The following is a 20582-nucleotide window of genomic DNA, read 5'->3' on the forward strand; positions in this document are numbered from 1 at the left end:
ATAACAACTACGTTATTTAATGAATAATAAATAACTTCCTCTACTACAAAAAAAATTTTTTTCAATTTTTATTTTTATTTAAAAGAAAAAAAAAATTATTTTGTAAAAATTTAGAGGAAAATTATGAGTAAAGAAAAAGTAAATAGGGACCTTCCTTCTCCTTCTGAGATAGTAATAGAAAAATATGGTAGGTCAAGAGAAGATAACTCCAGTGATACTAGTAGTGTAAGAGGAAGAGGAAGACTTAAAGCTTTAACTAAAAAAGTTATTGCTGCTAATCGTCTTCTTTCAGGTATATAATTAAGCATTTCTTACTTTAATTTATTCCATTACAAGTTTATTATAATTTTTGCTTCTTTTTTTTCTTTTATTTATAGCCGAACAAATTCATTTAGCTGGTCAAGACCCAGGAATTGACCCAAAATCTGTTGATTATGATATTCATGTAAGTTAATTTAAATTTAACATGCACTCTTAAATACTTTTGATTAACAATTACATTGCCACAAACCGTGAAATATTACAGACCAGATGTAAAATTTTTTGTGCGGATTTTAGCGAGAAAGATGCAACAACGGTTAAGAATTTAACTAATGAATCACTAGAAGAATTTCTTCAAAAAGAACGTCCTCCAGAAAGTAGAGTTCGATGGATTAATATTGATGGAATTTCATGGGACGTTATTAAAATTCTTTCAATCCATTACGGTATGTCAAGTTGGTAACACTACTGCGGATTTGGCTATGATTTGTTTTGATGGTGTCACAATAAAATTCGAATTTTATTGGTTAAAATAAATTTATTCGAGTACCAATTAATTAGTAACATATTAAAGTTTTTTTTAATTTCAGATTTACATCCACTGGCTATTGAAGACAGTTTGCAGGGTGACCAACGTAAGAAGCAAATAAATTTTAATACTATCTGATATCTAAATTGTTTAATTTCTGACTTTTAGTCAATTCACCTTAAAGGAACAAAATTGGATCAATATCAAAATCATCTTTACGTCTCGCTATTACTTCATTCCCTGGTTGAACCAACTGATAAAAAAAATGGTGAAAGAAATAGTGAAAGAAATAGTGAAAGAAATAGTGAAATAAATAGTGAAATAAATGATGAATCGGATGAAAAGACGAGAACGAGATATCGTAAAGACTTATTAACTATGAATCATCGTGAAGATAGTATATATTTGGAGACTCATAGACTCCTCAGAAAACAAAAATTACACGTTACTGTCGAACAAGTTAGCATTTTCTTACTAGAAAATCGTAAGTTTTATAATTTTAGATCTTTCTATTTGGTTTAATTATTGTATTAACATATTGTTCTTTTCGGAAATCATAAGATATTCTTATTACCATATTCAAGTGTAGCGGAAGCTCTGTTTATAGACCCATCCTTGCGCGTATTAATCAACCTAAAACTTTATTAAGAACTGCTCAAGAAGCAAGTTTATTAATGGAAGCCGTAATTGATGGTATTGTGGATTTGTAAGTTTCCACTAGATCAACTCAAATGATTATTATAAGATTTGTAAATAAAAATTATTTATTTTCTTGTAGAGCTATTCCAATTAAGGATTCGTATCGACATCAGATAGCTGAGTTGGAGGGAAAATTATTAATAAGGCCAAAAATGGATTATACGCGTGGTAAGCCATTTAATTAATCTAACTATTTAAGCTCTATTATTTGTTAATTGTTTATTTTCAGAGCTTCATATTATTTCGGGAGAATTGACTATTCTTAAAAGAACTTTGGGACCTGTTCAAGGTTTGGTTACTTTGTTGAGAGAACATAGTGATGAGAAAAATCTTATTTCTAATTTGGCTAGAACTTATTTTATGGACGTGTCGGTAAGTTTAAACATCTAATATTTATGACTTTTATGTAATATTTCGATATAATTGTTCGTAACCTTATTTTGATGAATAGGATCATATTATAGAAATTGTAGATGATTTAGATACTATGACTAAAATAACAGAGAACTTAGTTAATATGGTTCGTATTATTAATTATTTAGTTAATAATTAAGTTTTTTGTTCTTAGATTATGATATTAATAAACATTTTTAAATTTCGCTTTAGATTTTCAATTTGATTGCTTATGAGGTATCGTGTTGGATAATATTCTTTTATTTATCTTAATATTCTTAAGATTAACATCTTTTCTTTTTAAAAATAGACAAATGAAAACATGAGAATAATTGCAATATTTAGTATTGTTTTCTTGCCGATGACTTTCATAGCAGGATGTAAGTAGATATTGAAGATCGTGAAATTTGTTTATACATGATAATAGACAGCTTAGCTTTTGTTCTTTCTTTTAGTTTTCGGAATGAACTTTTCAAAATTTCCTGAACTGAATTATGATATGAGGTATTTTGTCTTAATGGATATTCTGTAACATAAGTTTCTTGAGTAGATATTGTAAATAAATAATAATAATGATACCTTATTTTATAGTTACTTTTGGTGGGTTACTGGAGTTAGTACTGCAATAATGTTTATGGTAGGGACTTATTCCATATGGATAAAATGGGTTTCTAGATTTTTCAGGTATTTACAAAGGAAAAGGAATATGTCAGCTCGAAAATCTGATAGACGAGAAATAGAAAAAAGAAATCTGGTAACAGACGAGAAATAGAAAAAAGCTTATAAAATTTTGATTGTGTTGTGGGTTTTCTTAATCAATAAATTTATTTAATTTATTTAATTTATTATTAATTTGAAAAATAGACTTTGTAGAGAAAGTATTAATAATTTTATTAAATTTTATAAAAAAAAAATTATAAAATATTGGGGTAATTATAGAGGTCTCGTGAACCGCAAACAGTTTACGTAATTGTCACAAGATCGCGATTCGCGAAGCGGAAGTTAATGACGTAGTGATTTACAAATAAATATTTGTTCAGATGACGGATAAAATTTTGTTTTCCTGATTTCCTTCCTTTGATAGTATAATATCAATAAAATTTTTTGTGTATTAAACGCCCTTTTTCAAACTCAAAAAAAAAGAAAATGTCTCTCGGAATTAATAGTTATAGTTACAACCAATTAATCACCGAAATACAAATAAAAATGCAAAATATATTTCGAACAATGAATACAAAATATTGGACAAGTGGAAATAATCAAATCGATGAAATTATAAGAGCGTCACAACGTAGAGCAACGGATAATGAGGATCGAAATCATTTCCTTGAATGGATAAATATTCATAGATTTTCCAACATAAGATATATTTCCAGCGGAGCTTTTGGAGACGTATCTTACGCTATTTGGTTCGATGGGCCACCTATCGATGTTGAACGAGTTAAAAGAGGCCCACCATGTGATGTTGCAATCAAGTTCTTTGATTCGATTACAGAATTTATGAAAGAGGTACGCGTCAATTTTACGTGTATTTATTATGTTGAAGTTTGGGTTATGTAATTATTTTATTTTAAATAAAAAATTATAGCTAATACATAATCATAAAATGATCGAAGCCTGTTCAAGTGCATCCGGGTATTTTATTAATCGTAATTACCTTTTAAAATTTTAAATTTTAAAATCATTGAAGAAATAAAATTTTTATCTTTTATAGATTTGGAAATCTCATTCACGTTTATGGGGTCACGAGAGGCTTAAATGGAAATTATGGAATTGTAATGCAATACGCGTCAGAAGGAAGTCTTGATTCATTTTTAAAGAATAATTGGAGATATATATCATGGGAAATCAAATTAGGAATACTTAAAGATATAGCACGTGGATTAAAAAATTTACATGATGCAGGATTAATTCACGGAGATTTGCATTGTAATAATATAATGATAACACGAGATCGGGTGAATTATTCGATTACAGCATATATCGGAGATTTTGGATTTACAAGATCAGAAGAACGTTATACAAATCGTACACAAATTGTTGGAGTAATTCCATTTATTGCACCAGAAGTATTGGCAGGAAAAAAATATACCAAAAAAGCTGATATATTTAGTTTTGGCGTTTTAATGTATCAAATCGTTTGTAACAAAAAACCATTTTTTGATCAAAATCATAATTTTCGACTGGCAAGATCTATATATGAAGGGTTACGACCTCAATTTAATAGAGATTTAATGCCTATATGTTATGAAACTTTAATGAGAAATTGTTGGAATTATTGTCAAAGAAGTCGTCCTAAATCCGAAAAACTGTATGAAAAATTTTCTGAGTGGGAAAGTAGTGTTTATGAAAGAGATTCTCCTTTTGAACAATATAGGTTAATAGCTGTTCCTTTACCTAATAAATGTGATCATCAGTTCGCTGTTTATACAACTCGTGTCTGGTGAGTTATTTATTTATTCTTGAATTTTTTTTAGTTAAATCTTTTGTTAATAATTATTTAAATATTTTAGGCATTCACCACTTGCCCATTCATATTCAAAAAAAAAATAGAAAACGTTAGCTGTAATGTATAAAATTTTTAAAAAAAGTACGAATTATCAGTTATGGAAACTTAAAAAATAAAGACTTTTTTTTTAAAAAAATTTCAAACTAAATAATTAAGTTTAAATAACTCTTAACCGGTCTTATCCGTCAGTCCGGACTCAAAAACGGTTGAGAAGAGAAATTGTATGAACTGGTCGTGCAAATCGTTTTTGTTTCCCAAATTAGATTAGAAATAGTATGTTAATTGCCGATTTCAGTTTATAAAAATTCATCAGTACAGAGAGAAATCTTTGATCGTTGAAAAAATTTCTTAGTTTAGAATATCATATGACTAAATCGAAAATTATTAAAATTATGATTATTTTTATAATGTAATTTATTATATGCACTTTTGTATTGTAAAAATGAAGTGACTAATTTATTTATAATTCAATCATTTTGCGATTTAAAAATAACCATTACCATTACCAGAAGGTTCAACTCTCTGAAGCCTAAAATTTTTAAAAGGAGAATTCCGTTTATAATAATTTTCTTCCCATTCACAAAATCTTGCATAAAGAGTTTCAGCCTTAGGACGATTTCTTTTCCCATTACTCCAACAATTTCTCATTAAACTTTCATAACAATGAGGCATTAAATCTCTATTAAATCCAGGTCGACGACCATTAAGAATATCATTAGCTAATCTATGTTTATAATGTCTATACCGCTCTGGTCTTGTATTGGTAGCTACTTGATACATTATTAATCCAAAACTATAAATATCAGCTTTTTTAGTATATCCTTCGCCCAACAATAACTCTGGAGCCATATACGGAATTACATTTTTTTGTATTCTTGAATTACTTTCATTACTTTCATCTGTTCTACATAATCCGAAATCTCCTAAATATCCCGTAGGATGATCATAAAGATTTGTTGAAATCATTACGTTTCTGGTATGTAAATCTCCGTGAATTAATCCTGCATCGTGTAATTTTAACAAACCATGCGCTGCATCTTTAAGAATTCCCAATTTTTCTTTCCAAGTTATAGATTCCCAATTATTTTCTAAATATTTTTCAAGATTTCCACTATTTAAGTATTCCATGACAATTCCATAATTTCCATTTTCATAATCTCTTGTTGCTCCGTAGATATGAACAAGATTTTCTAATCTATGAAATAACGAAAAAAAAAAATATTAATATGTAAAAAAAAAAAATATTAGTATTTTATAAATATTTACCCGGAAGCTCTTGGACAAGTTCCAATAATCTTGTAAGTTTTTATAAGCTAATATAAAAAAAAAAATATGTATATATATATATAAAAAAAACTCGTGATACTTATTTTATTTTATATTTATTTTTTATGAGCGTACCTCATTAAAAAATTCTTTATCCTTTTTAAAAAATTTAACAACGATGAAACATTCTCCCTTCCTATTAAATAACCTATCAAATATATCAGCGCTATTTGATGGACCATCTTTCCAGATAGCGGAATATATTTCACCAATTCCTCCTCTTGAAATATATTTAAAATTTACTAATTTATTAAATTCAATCCATTCAAGAAAATCATCATCGTCAATTGAATTACGTTGTGATGCTTTTAAGATTTCATCAATTCGGTTGTTTCCACTAGATATATTATTATCATAAGGTCCCAAAAATCTTGCGAGAGCTTTCATTAAATCTTCATTAAATTGGGTCATTTTTTTTTTGACTTTAAAGAAAGACGGAGACAACAAAAATCATGCACGCACGAGTTTTAGAAAACGAATGTCACACGAGGCACAGAGATCACGCGAATTCAGTTTATTTAAGTATGCTGAATTACCAAATGCGGCTTAGTTAAACTCCATAAAATTTAGTAACATTTTATTTTATCCGAAATCCTTAAATGATACTTTGAGAGAAATGATTGTATTGAGGAATGAAGATAATAATCGTAAAAAAATGCCAAAAAGAACTTATTGGAGAACCAAATTTGGAAAAAGAACCTTTTTATTTACGGTTAATCCACTAAAAATGGGCTCGTTATTATTGGAAGAAACTTTTGATGAGGCCTAATCATTTAGATAAAGGAACAGATCAAAACTGACATATCAGGAGAGCACAACGGAATTTCTCTTGTTCTAAAAAGCCAATTAATTTTACATGCTAAACGACAAACTATTTATTTATTATGATAAGGGTTTATTGTACAGGTGACTTACCCAATAAAATTAAACTCTATTGTGAATAAATTAGGTTATATTAATTACACGAATGGTAAATTCAGAGATCATACCGGTTATAAACGGCAGAATACAAAATGATCGAAACTGACTCATAATTTATTCTCGGAATGATTATTTATTCTTACTAATTTTTGTAACGGCTTGATTATCTTTAAATCTAGATTAAATACAATTTAGATTTTTCATTTAATTAATTTATACGTTACACAGATTTTTCTTATTTTTGGCGCAGAATTACGTAAATAATGATCCGATTTTTCTCCACGAAAACAAATTAATAATCAGCATAAGAGATAAATAATTTTTCATACATTGATTTATTTACTAGAAAGTTCTATCATTTGATGAAAAAAATGTATATGTATTGCCAATTTTTGCCATCATTTACTAAAAAAGCGAAAAAAAAAACAATAATAGTAATAAAATAAAATCGTCATATATTCAGATTCGTTTGCCAATTTAAGAACCTTCGTTTGAACATACTTATATTTACTTACGCCTTATATTAAGAAGATTTTTACCCGAAAATTTTTTTTAAAAAACTAAAATTTCATAAATAAACATAAACTTAATATTTTCTGATGAAAAGTAATTTCAAAAATACTAAAAAGATTCGATTAATTTTTTGTTAGTGAATTATTAGTCGATTCACTTGCGCCGCTAAATTTACGTAATCATCTTTTTCATTCGGATTTGCATTTTTCCACAAATAACTAGTTACCAAGCCAATTATATTTGAACTAACATTTTGACCTTGCAATGAAACAAAATATCGTAAAAGTCTACATCCATTAATACGTTGATTGGTGTTGTTGTTTAAAAGTCCGATCATAATGTTGGGATTTATAATTGGTGGAGGAAAGACTAACAGTCTATTCGCATTAAACACTCCTAATAACGCTTCATATTGTTGATAACTATGGTTATTGTTTATTCGTAGGGGCGTATTTTGGTTCATATTTTAAAATTTGAAATTTTTATCTTATATATTAAAAATTTATACAAACTTAACAAACTTAAGAAATCTTAAAAAAAACATTAGAAATTTTCTATAGAGCTAAGCATTATGCATATATATTTATATTTTAGTTATTATATTCAATTAATACATGTACGGAATAAATAGGGAATTTTCGGAACCGTGACAAAAAGCTTTAAATTATAGCAGGAGTCATAATGAGTCACTTGTTATTCTATCGCGTTAAAATCCATAAAAAGAAAATATTTTCCTCCGATTTTAACACTTATTAGCACAAAAGGTAGTTTGTATTACTTGATTAAAAATGATAGTATATAAAAAGAAATTTTTATTTGTAGTTTCTACTAGAAGTTCACGCAAAAATACAAATTTTTTTACAATGACAGTAAATTATACAAAAAATTACTTGTTTTTTTTACTACCATAGATGCCTAATGTTGAAATCGAAATACATGGATAATATAATATTTGCCGACCAGGAACAGATAAAAATTTGTGCCGTTTACATAATTGGCCAAAAGTGATCGGCGGTAATTCGGGCCAAATTTATAGCCCCCTCCCAGAATTACGAATTTCAGATTTAATGTATATATCACGTGACTTCCCGTCCATAATTTAAATTGAAAATAAATCCTATTCCTTGGTTACATTTTCAGTCAGATTTGAGTTTATTTTGATTGGGTTAATCAGTTTGTATAATGCAACTATTTTCCGAACTTTAGAGTCTAATCCAATCTTTTTGAGTCAAATGTCAAAAAATAACCAATTACAATTAGATAATTTCTATTTACATGATATTTTAAAAAAATATATCAATATAAGAATATAAGAAGTTTAGTCAAACTAAATTTCAATTTAAAGCAATTCATAATTTGTGTATAACAATATCTAATTGAAAAATATGACTGATTGGAAATGAATAGGGCTATTAAAGTTATATTTAAAGTTAAAATTTTTTCAATACTAAAATATGAATATTTTATTCCAAATCATGTAATTTTATATGTATTAATATATAATTGAAAAAATTAAAAATTTAATAAATTAATTAATTATTAGTAAACAGTTATTTTAAACCAGTTTTTATATTTTATATATTTTTTATATAATTTATATAAATTATATTTTATTTTACTTTTTTAAAATAATTAATATTTAATAAAACATATATATATTTTTTTTTTTTGGCTGCAGTACATTCAGAATTTTATTAGAATTTAAATAATTCAATATATGAGTAAGACAAATGGTAAAAGAAAATAAAACCTAATTAATTAAAAAACTGAATTACTTGTTAATTCAGACCAAATAACCATGTATGCACTATCAGGAAAAGCTCTGAACTGATAAAGTAAGTTTAATGTGTAATTGTTCTTTTTTAGATGGGATCCTCTTTTCCAAATTTACACTTTAAGTACTTCTCAAAACTTACTGTAATTGCAACACAAAACTCACAGTTAATGAACAAAAAAGAAATAAAAGAAGCAATAAAATAAAAGCTGAGGTAAAAAATAAAATAAAAAAAGGGTTAGTAAAATAATTCAAAGTAAGTAACTACTATAGTATCCCATTCGTCTTGCCTATAGCTCTTTTAGCTTGCCCAGTCCTCCCATCAGTTAGCAAACACTGGTAAAAAAATGGTCTATCCTATACATATCCTACACATATCTTACATATATCGGGTACTCAAAATGTAGAAAATCATACACAAATAATACACATATACAGCATATCGGGTACTTATATATATAGTATACCTATTAGGTACCTGATATATGTATGATATATATATTAGTACCCGATATGTGTATGATATGTGTATTATTTGTGTATGATTTTCTACATTTTGAGTACCCAATATGTGTAAGATATGTGTAGGATAAATCATTTTTTTACCAGTGAAATCTACTAAGTAAACTTCATATTTCAACTAAAAGTGTTAACTTTGAAGTACTGTCAAGATTCTTTTTCATAGTTTTTATTATTTTAGTAACGTGTTTATTCCAAGATCTTCCCTTCTATTTCTTATCTTTTAAATTTTTTGATGCTACATTTGGATTCACCTCTTGGTTCTACTGTAATGCAAGTTCTTATTCTTTAGTGACCTACAAAATCTATTTAACTTAAGTGTAAAATATCTTATCCAAACATCTTTAAAATTTTTGAAGTTGAATTCTGTATTAGTGATTTTATTCAAATCAGCTCACATTTCAAAATATGTAATCAACTTTGAGCATCTTCATTAGTGATCCGATCCTATTTCTAAATGGTCATCCGGATCCAATCCCAAATCTCTTCAGCAGATCTGGATTTCCATCCGGATCTGAAATTTTACGAATTGATCCTTAATTTAGGATCTATCCGGATTAATCCTTATTTGCATTAATTTAAGATCTATCCAGATCTATCCCAATCCGAATTTTAGCAGATCATCTGTGATCCATAAATTTTTATTGGTCCATTTACTTGAAGCTTGCGCCTTCGGAGAATTTATTTATTTTTTTTAAAAAAAAAATTAGTCCGCTAATATATTATTATAGAAATTAGTAGTTTATATTTAATATTAATGAATATTTCATTTATTCCATATATTCTTGTTATTTATTACAAATTTAAATACTAAAAAGTAAAAAAACGGTTTAACAAATAACAATTCATAAATTCAAGGTTAATATTATTCAACTTCGTCCCACTCTTTTGCAAAAACTTCCATTGAACGGATATTCCTCTTTAAAAACAATATCTGACCCACTAAACTTGTGTCTAAACGATTTCTTTTTGCTGAAATTAGTGAACCAGCGTGAGAAAATAACCTTTCGCTTGACACAGAAGTAGCTGGAATCCCAAGGTATTTGCGGGCAATTTGTGATAACTTTGGAAAATTTCCTGCATGAACTCGCCACCAATCCAATGGATCTTCTGCTTTCAATGCAGCTGGCATTGCCAAATAACTATCAACTTCATCAATAGTTACAGGTGTTAACGGTTTTTTAGTCTTACTTTGACGGCGCTGGCGGTATTCTTTTTGTGAACGCAATGAAGATTCTGCACCTGAAAAAGGTATGATTGGATTAGATGGCTCTGCTATAGGTGCTATTGGTGTTGTGTTATTTGAGTTATTAGAATTCAACTCATTAAACTCATCACAAAGTTTTTGAATTATTTCAATTTTTTTATCTTCTAGTTCTAAACTTAACTCCTTATAACGCAGATCTAATAAAGTAGCCATTAATCCTGTATCATTGGGGTATCCCAGTAATAAAGTAATGCATTGTAAACATTATTTTTTACTTTTTCCAAAATTCCTTCAGTCTTTAATGGATCTTTAATAGAGATTTTCTTTTTGGTAATGTTGCTTATAATCTCTTCATTATCGATTTCAACATCACCTTCTTCAAATATTGTGTCTTCATTAAGATAATCAGCATCATTTGATGGCAGGTTTTCTGAGTCAGTAGCTAAATCAAAGGTGAATTCCTTAATAGTTAGCATCATTTTACTAAGCGTTACATATGTACCTCCAGAAAAATATCGAGTTGCTCCCTCAAATGGAGATAAAAGATCAATTAATTTGTCTAACAATTCCCATTCTTCTTCGGATAACATGATTTTTTTTAGTTTAGTACCATCCTTTTTATCCTCTCTATTTGTACTAGTATATAAATCAGTCTGAAGTTGAATTATTGCATCTTTGAGATAAAAAAGTCTATCCCAAGCATAATATGAAGAATTCCAACAGGTCTGTACATCTTGTATACAGCGCATTATATCCTCATATCCCAACTTACGCTGCACTTCTTCCAATCTTTCTATCTGCTTTTGTGTTGAAAAAAAATTGAGTATATGTTTTGTACGTGCAGCTAAAATTTCTACAGGTACCAATCCTTTCCCAATTGCTAATTGAAGTGTGTGTGTAACACAGGGAAGTCTTTGAATAGTTTCACATTGATCTTTTTGAGTTAAAATAGGAAATGCCGCCTTCATATTAGAACCGTTGTCAGTAATAATTGCTGTTACACGCCCATTAAGATCCCAACTTGAAATGCAATCATAAAGTAATTCAGCAACTAAATTTGCAGTATGAGGAGATGGTGCATACTTTATCTCTAACATTACATCTTTGACCTTAAAATTGGGCGTAATCCATGCAGCCGTAATACCAATATATCCATGCTTAGCCCTACTGGACCAAAGGTCCGTGGTAAGAGATACTGTTGCAGCAGTTTCGTTTAGAATATTCTTTAAATTTTCATAATTATGTTGATAACTTTTAGCTATCATAGTTTTAATTTTTTGTTCTCCAGGTACTACAAATGAAGGATCAAAATGGGACATTTTTTCTTTATATGCTGGATTTGTAATAGTAGCAAGAGGTTGATCGGTAAGCAACATCCATTTAAGAACTGATTCTTCTCGTTGTTTTTGAATATGCTTAGGATGAGGTCGACAAAATTGAGCAAAATCTGTGATTTTTGTATTTCGTAGCTAAATTTAAATATAATTAAAACATTAATAAAAAACTTTAAATAAATTTTTAATTGTAGCAAAAAATTTTACCCTTTTCAGAGCATTTTCATTATCCTCATCGATAATTTGATGAACATCTCGTAAATGTACAACAAGATTTCCAGTTGAGCTTCCTGTATTTCGATATACTTTACCACATCGATTACCATTTTTATCCAAGATTATACAAGTATGAGTTTATTCTCCTTTTATATTGTATCTTATTTCAAAGTGATTTTTCGTAAATGATGATTTTTTTCTTTTATTTACATGATTTCCGCTTATAGAACTTAATAGGGAACTTGTTTCAGTTTCTTTTTTTTTAATAAAAATTTGAATGATTATTAATTTTATTATTGAAAAAAATTTCTTAATTTAAGCTTATTTAGATATCTTTATCTTTTTCTGAAAGGTTTTGTTCGATTATGTCAATATTAAAATCATCACTTTGAATATAGTTAGAATCATCCATTTTATTTTTAATATTTTGTATTTTATTTATTAGAGTAATTACATTTCAAAGAAATTTGAGGGATTGGAGAAAAAAAATTCAGTATTAGTAAAGAAGGAAATAAAAAGGGGTTGTATAACCGCTCCATTTCATAAAATTTTTTTATAAACGATAAAATGGAAAAGTTCAGGAAAAAATCAAACATTGGACATCCAGATGGTCATCCGGATGATAGTCATCCGGATTATTTAACGGATCATCCTTTTAAAAATTATAGGATGCAGATATCCAAATTCAATCCGGATTGAGGATCTATCCGGATTAAACGGATTTAGGATCGGATCACTAATCTTCATTCTTAAACAATTTTAAAAGCTTTGCATCTAGTGGATGAAAGTAATAATTGGCAGAGTTATCTGCAGGATATATATTACCGGTTGTCATAGATTTGGAAATATTCATTAAAACTGCTTAAAATTTCTCATGTTCTTTATATTGCTTTAAGTTTCAAGTTGTAGAAAACTATCTGATTGGCAAATCTTCTAAGAAAGCGGTCTAAACTCTACTATTTTATTGACTTAAAACTGTATCAGTTGATTGATACAATGATACTATTACCGTAACATATTTTTTTGCATTTTGACTTTTGAGTTTTATAGTTAAAATATTACCTAAGTTTTGAGATAATTAAGAATTTCTACTATTTGGATCCACTTGGAGAAAATATCATACACAACTATTTTACAAATATTATTCTTGAGTATAGACTCATATCCAGTTATAATACAATTATTCCTCTTTATAGCTACCCTCTATATAAACACATTCTCTTTTAAGTTATATCACTTTTAAGTTCTGATTTTTTATATAGTAAAATGCCTTTTATATAGTCACAAATTGATTATAGTCGCTATCACAGCAATCATTAATCCTAATGTAATAGTTAACATATGGAAAATTTTTCACTTATAATCATTTTACATGATTAAAAGTATATTCAAAAAGTGTATACTATGTTTTGAAGATAATTACTGGTCAAAATTAAAACTTTCGGTCATATAACAAATCGGCAAAAGTTTGGCAGATCTGTCACACATTTTAGCTCAATTTTAGAAGTTATTAAAAATCATTTAAATTTTAACATATATGATTTATGGTCAATTTATAAAAATCATCGGATATGTAATATTTGATTAAGTTTCATAAATACAATCGGTTATTAAGTTTAAGTAAAGCAAAATAAAATATTTAAATTTTATTTACTAAATATTTCCTTTAGATTGCCTGCCAATTATAATCTGCAGTTCGCAGATTTTTATTTGATTTAGATCAGATGATTGAATCAAATAATCTTTTTTTTACTTCAGTTTCATAAGTATTACGTTACAAAATTTATTTGAATTTTTTTATTTTTTATAGGGACTTTGGCTCCAATATGAACACCAACTTTCCAATTAAGTTTTGAAATAAATTTTGTAACTTTTATTTAAAAAAACTGTTTTTTTTTATATACTATATATATATATTGTAAAAACTTTAATTCTAACATAAACATAAATACCAAATCTTCAGATAAAGTTTTAAAAAGAGAAATTTTGAAACTTAATTAAAAAAAATTAAATTATTTTTTTTTATTTTTATTTTTGTAGGATTTTGGTTCTGACATAAACACCAAATCTTCAGATAAGTTTCAAAAAGAGAAATTTTGAAAAGAAAAATTTTGAAATAATTAAAAAAATTATTATTTTTTCTTTTTTTATAGGACTTTGGTACTGATATGGATAACCAAATCTCTAGATAAGTTTTGAAAAGAGAAATTTTGAAATTTAATTAAAAAAAATTAGTTTTTTTCTTTTTTTGTAGAACTTTGGTACTGACATGAATATCAAGTCTCTAGATAAGTTTTGAAAAGAGAAATTTTGAAACTTAATTAAAAAAAATTAAATATTTTTCTTTTTTTGTAGGACTTTAGTTCTGATGTGGATATTAAGTCTTCAGATAAATTTCAAGAAGAGAAATTTTAAAACTTAATTAAAAAAAATTGTTATTATTTTTTCTTTTTTTGTAGGACTTTGTATTTTTTTTTTACTCTCATTTATTTCCTTTATCCTTTTTTCATTCCTTTTTTTATTTCTTTATCTCTATTAGGAGCGTGCCAGAAATCAGCTGATTTGAAAGAAGATCAAGCTTCAGATCAAGTCTATATATATCACGTGATATTTATATATCTAAATATAAATATAAGTAATTTAATTATTTTTATATATTTATTATAATGTAATTATCTTGACTTCTAGTAATCCAATTTTAATAAACTTTTTTTTAATTTATAGCTCTTATCTCTTATTTAGCTCTACAGATCTAGCTTTATAAAACAAAAAAAAGTTTGTTCAAATTGAATTACTAAAAGCCAAGATATTTGTATTTACATTATAATAATTATTATAATACAATTATCTTGACTTCTAGTGATCCAATTTTAATAAACTTTTTTTAATTTATAGCACTATAAATCTAGTTTTACAAAACAAAAAAAAGTTTGTTCAAATTGAATCACTAGAAGTTAAGATAATTATATAATACTGATTATTATATATAATATTTAATATTTAATAGTAATAATTTTTTTAGCCAATCAGATTTCAATCAGGTAGGGGTGGGAGATTAAAGCTACTAATTGAGAGAAATTAGCTGATTTTTGGCACACCCCTTATATCCCTTTACTTTTCCTTTATTTATCTCTATTTGTTCTTTGTTTCTTCTTATTTCACTTTATTTCCTTTTGTTTCTTTCATTGTTTTATCATTATTTATTTATTTTATTTATTGATATCTGCTATTTTAGCTGGAATTATACTTTATTGTTAGTTCCTTTATTTATCAGTAAATTTTTATCATTGTAATTCTTTTATTTTTATTAGATCATCTTTGTATTGTTTACTGTTAGTCATATACTCATGTTAAAATAAAATTTTTGATTTTAAATTTATTAATCTTTTTAATAAAATATAAAATAAACTCATGATTTTTAACACTATTATAAAGTATAAATGTGTTAGTTTTGCTTTAGTTTAACAGTGTATCTAATATAATAAATAAAATTATTTTGTGAGAAAATTGTTAAGTTAAAAAATTTATAATATTTATCACGTGATCCAATTTTTAGCTGTATTGTATGAATTTTTTTTTGTTTTTTTCGTACAGTACAGTACAACTCTTATATATTATATATATATATAAGCATTGTACTATATTGTATAAACTTTTTTTAATTCAATCGTACAGTACAGTTTATCTATTTACCTTAGCATTACCATGTAAAAAATGTTAGCCAGATTTATTGCTAGATTACACATGATTTGCACACATGATCCAGACAATTATTTTTGGTAATTATTTATTGATTAAAACTGTTGCTGTCTATATATTTAAAATAAAAATAAAAAAATATTAGTTAAAAAAAAGCTATTTTACCTATGAAAGTATAGTTATACAAATTTATATAATTAAACCTGAAAAATTTTTGTGTTAAATTATTTTTGATAATTTTATTTTATTGTAATGTATTTTTTTATTGGCAAAAAATGTGATAAAGTTATTTTATGTATTTTTAATTTTATTATTTATTATAATAAATTATTAAGATATTACATTTTTCTTACTTTTATTATAATAAATTATGTATTTTATTTGTAAATATAATTAACACTAAATAGTTTATTCCTATGCATTACAAATATAAAATATTATTAAATATGTTATATTAAAAAAAAAGTGTTCTTTTTCTAATTTAATATGTAAACCCATATATAACCATCATCTTCTGATATAAGAAGTACTATTTAATGCCTAATTTCATAATTAAATTATTCAAACTTATGTTTAGTTCAGTATTTTTTCCTTTATAAAGTTTATTGATATTATTTATAAGAGATTAAAGAAATATTTATGATTTCTTATATTCTGCATAACTAATTATCACGTTAGATTGTTTGTTTTCTTTTTATTGAATGTGATTTTATAATATTATTTTAGTATTTGCAACATTTTTCAAAATAATTTCTTTTTATTAAAAAATTCCCAACTTTCTTTAATATAATAATACCCTTTACAAACCTTATTTTATTGTCGATATAATATGTTAACAATTTTTTAGAAAAATATTTCATATAAGAAAAAAAGGTGATGTGTAGCATAAAAGAATCGATCAGATCAATAAAAGTTTTATAATTACCAAAAATAATCATCTGGATCATATATGTAGATTATATGTAATCTAGCAACAAATCCAGCTACCATTTTTACATGGTAATGCTAGGATCATTGTAATTTTGACTATTTTGACTTTAATTTTAACTTTTGACTTTCCTAAGTTGAAATATTTTGACTTTTGAACTTCATATATACTTTATGTTATAAAGTAATTTATTTTAATAGTAAATAGAATCCTAATTAAAAATTTATTTGAATTTTAAAAGAATTCTCAGAAAGTTTATAAATAAAGCTGATAAAAGCATTTTACAATTACTTGAGTGAAAAAAATTAAAGCTTTTTCTTCAGTAACTGAACTTTTATTAAAAAAATGACCAAATACAGTCAAACTTTGATATAGCGAACCCTTAATAAATATAGTGAATTTTTTAGATAACTATAACAAATTTCCCCTCGCTATAATGAATTAACCAATCAAATCTCTTAAAATTTTCACTATAACTTTATAGCAAAGTTGAGATCTGAACCTTAGGATTCGTTATAACAAGGGTTAACTATAATTAGTAGGTGAAAAATATAGTTAATCTCCATTTTTTTTATTACATTTTAATAATAAATAAATTTTTTAATGCATTTTTACAGGTCAAAAAGTGAAAAATCAAGTATCAATCAGGATTTTAAATATCTCTCATGCAACCTACATTAGAGTTTGTATAGAGTTTATATGTTAATTTTAGTCAGAATTGCATATTTTAGAGGTATTTTCAAATTTTCTTATTTTATATATCCCATTTTTAAGCGATCTAGTAATTGGATTTTGACAAATTTAGGCTTATTAGATTTGTTTTAATGAGACAAATCATAGTAAAATCGCATTTTTAGCATTGATTAAGTTATTGCTAAAAATGCATTTTACTACAGTCAACTCCCTCTATAGTCACTCCCGTTATAGTCACATTCTACTATATAGTCACACCAGTTGAATGTTCAAAACACTTTATTATTAAAATTTATCCTATATAGTCACAATCTATCTATAGTCACTATCACACCTATCCTCAAAAATCTTATATTAAAAAGAACCGTTTATAATCACAGTTATATAAAGAATATATTAAATAACTTGGCATCTAATAATCGTACAAAGATGTATCATAGCTTGTTAGAATCGTCTCACTGAGACGAATCGAATGGTGGTAGTTTTATCCTTTTCCGATCACTGGCTGACGAGTTATTCAACAAAATGTTGAACATCGGCATTATAATATTTCTTGATTTACGTTTACTGCGCCATTTAACATTTTGCTAGATTTCTCAGTACCTAGTGATTGTAAAAAGACGATTTATAGCTCGTTGGAATCGCCTCATCGAGACTAATCGAATGGTGGTAAGCTCATCTCTCTGTGATCAATATTGACGGAGTTATTACTTAAAACCCATTTAATATTTTTTAATTTCGGAAATTGATCTAGTGATTGGATTTCGATGTATCTTATACCATTAGAACCGTCTCATCAAGACGAATCGAATGGCGGTAAGATCATCTCTCTACGATTAATATTGGCAGAGTTATTACACAAAAACCATTAATATTTTTTTAATTTCGGAAATTAATCTAGTGATTGGATTTCGACGTATTTTATACCATTAGAACCGTCTCATCAAGACGAATCGAATGGCGGTAAGATCATCTCTCCACGATTAATATTGGCGAAGTTATGATACAATAAAGTTTTAAGTATAATTCTGGCTAAAATTATGTTAATTTTTGGCAGGAATTATGATATACAAATATAAGAAATTTTTTATATAGTCACATCTCTTTATAATCACCAAATATGGACTGTCCCAAATGTGTGACTATAAAGAGAGTTGACTGTATATATTACCTTTAAGTTATTTAAAAGATATTCAGAGTTCTCATTAATTAGTTACCAATTGGATTTAACCTAGCATTATTTCAAAAAAAAACACTAATAATATAATCATATAAAAATTATCATATCCATTATATCCTTGGTATTTTCATTATTTATATTTATCTGAGGAATTTAGTTTTTTTAAATTAGTAAAAACTTATTTGTTACATACTTACATATTATTTATCACTACACTGTTTACATGACAGTACATAATTCTACATAATACTGATCACCAATGCTTTTTTTGAGATAACGCTAGAATAGTTTACCAATCGATTACTAATTAAGTATTTGATTGGTGACTGATTGGTAATTAATTAGCATTTTTACCAAATATTATTACCAATCAAACAGTTTGCTAATTTTTGATTCAATAATTAAAAAAGGATAAAATATAGCTTATTGGAATCATTTTAACAAGACAAATCTAATGGTAGTGAAATTGTATTTCTAGATAAAAGTTGATAAGAAATTAAGTATTAATCCTAAAAATGCAATTTTACTGCCATTAGATTCGTCTTATTAAGATGATTCCAATGAGCTATATTTCATCTTTTTCTGATTACTGGGTCAAACGGTATTTGACAAAAATATTAATTAGTCACCAATCATCAGTTACTAATCAGTTATCTATCAAGTATCTGATTGGTGACTAATTGGTAATTGATTGATATCTGATTTTTTACTTTTCAACCTGTATTTATTATAATTTATTAAAAAATATATATATATTATTAAATAAATTAATTTATTCCTTATCCTAAGTAAGATTTGAAATTTTTTATTTCTAAATCATAAATCGTTTAAAAATATTAAAAATAGTATTTATAATTTTTCTTAAAATATTAAGTAAATTTGTAAAGCAGTTAAAATTACCTATAAATTATTATTTAAAGGTTGTATGAAACTTATATTAAGTTTTATTTTAAAAAAAAATTTATTTTGTTAAAAATTACATTATTTCTTTTTTTAAAAAATAATTAGCAAATGATCAGTATAACATTATTTTTATATATTAAATTCAGGGAGTATAAGAAATTATTCAGATGAAAAATAAATTTTTTTTTATTAAATTAGTAATTAATAATTATAAAAAAATGCAATACAACTTGTTAGAATTATCTTACTGAGATAAATCAAATAATAGTAGTGCAATTTATTATATTTTTTATATAACTATGACTATAAATAATACTTTTTAATATAAGATTTTTGAAAATAAATGTAATAATAATTATAGATAAATTGTGACTATATAGAATAGATTTTAATAATAAAATGTTTTGAACATTTAATTAATATAATTATATAATAAAATGTAACTATAATGTTGAATAATAGAAAAGTTTATTAGTAATGTAAGAAACAGAATATTGCATCTATTTAAAGTATCACCTAAAATGCAATATTCAACAAATGTAATTATGATAAAAAAAATATATATTTTTGAAAATTAGTTATATAAATAACTTTATTATAAAGATAAAAAACTTTATAAAAGATATAAAGGTAAAGAATTGACTCAGTACAAAATAATTTATTCAGATTATAAGAATAAGAATTAAATTTTAAAACAAAAAAGCAATTTATTTAGAAGTATACTAAAAATCAGCTAATGTTTTTCAATTAGTAGTTTTAATCTCTTCACCTCTATATTGATTGAAATTTGATTGGCTAAAAAAAAATTTTATTATTAAATATTAGAATAAATCTAATTGTAATAACTTGTAATAACTCCAATTTTATCCAATTAAAATTTAAAAACAAAAGATTAAAGACAAGAATTTTTTTAAAAAATTTTAAGAAACTGCTAAATTTTGTCTATAAGTAAAGTTCTCTAAATTAAATTTTGCATAC

At 25.6% G+C, this 20582-nt stretch overlaps 4 protein-coding genes across 4 annotated transcripts; 2 read left to right on the forward strand and 2 right to left on the reverse strand.

Moving 5' to 3' along the window:
- Positions 1-123: 123 nt before the first annotated feature.
- On the forward strand, positions 124-2732 carry OCT59_025043 (uncharacterized protein; the record flags this gene model as incomplete). The annotated part of the gene is made up of 13 exons (XM_025326551.2): positions 124-292; positions 378-445; positions 527-707; positions 852-896; positions 975-1274; positions 1352-1496; positions 1569-1657; positions 1719-1861; positions 1941-2009; positions 2096-2119; positions 2193-2262; positions 2338-2386; positions 2474-2732. 13 exons carry the CDS (start codon positions 124-126, stop codon positions 2652-2654), a joined length of 1533 nt encoding a protein of 510 aa, XP_025175598.1. The 3' UTR covers positions 2655-2732.
- Positions 2733-2939: 207 nt separating this feature from the next.
- OCT59_025044 (uncharacterized protein) lies at positions 2940-4537 on the forward strand. Its single transcript, XM_025326552.2, has 4 exons — positions 2940-3391; positions 3471-3517; positions 3597-4325; positions 4396-4537. The coding sequence occupies exons 1-4, from the start codon at positions 3029-3031 to the stop codon at positions 4433-4435; spliced, it is 1179 nt and encodes a 392-aa protein (XP_025175599.2). The 5' UTR covers positions 2940-3028; the 3' UTR covers positions 4436-4537.
- A 246-nt stretch (positions 4538-4783) lies between these two features.
- OCT59_025045 (uncharacterized protein) lies at positions 4784-6153 on the reverse strand. The gene is made up of 3 exons (XM_025326553.2): positions 5793-6153; positions 5658-5704; positions 4784-5586 (listed from the first exon to the last, which is right to left on the reverse strand). The coding sequence occupies exons 1-3, from the start codon at positions 6126-6128 to the stop codon at positions 4875-4877; spliced, it is 1095 nt and encodes a 364-aa protein (XP_025175600.1). The 5' UTR covers positions 6129-6153; the 3' UTR covers positions 4784-4874.
- Positions 6154-7284: 1131 nt separating this feature from the next.
- On the reverse strand, positions 7285-7614 carry OCT59_025046 (uncharacterized protein; the record flags this gene model as incomplete). Its single annotated transcript, XM_066135818.1, has 1 exon — positions 7285-7614. The coding sequence occupies one exon, from the start codon at positions 7612-7614 to the stop codon at positions 7285-7287; it is 330 nt and encodes a 109-aa protein (XP_065991827.1).
- Positions 7615-20582: the final 12968 nt, after the last annotated feature.

This window comes from Rhizophagus irregularis, chromosome 5 (genome assembly GCF_026210795.1).
Source record: "Rhizophagus irregularis chromosome 5, complete sequence".
NCBI lineage: Eukaryota > Fungi > Glomeromycota > Glomeromycetes > Glomerales > Glomeraceae > Rhizophagus > Rhizophagus irregularis.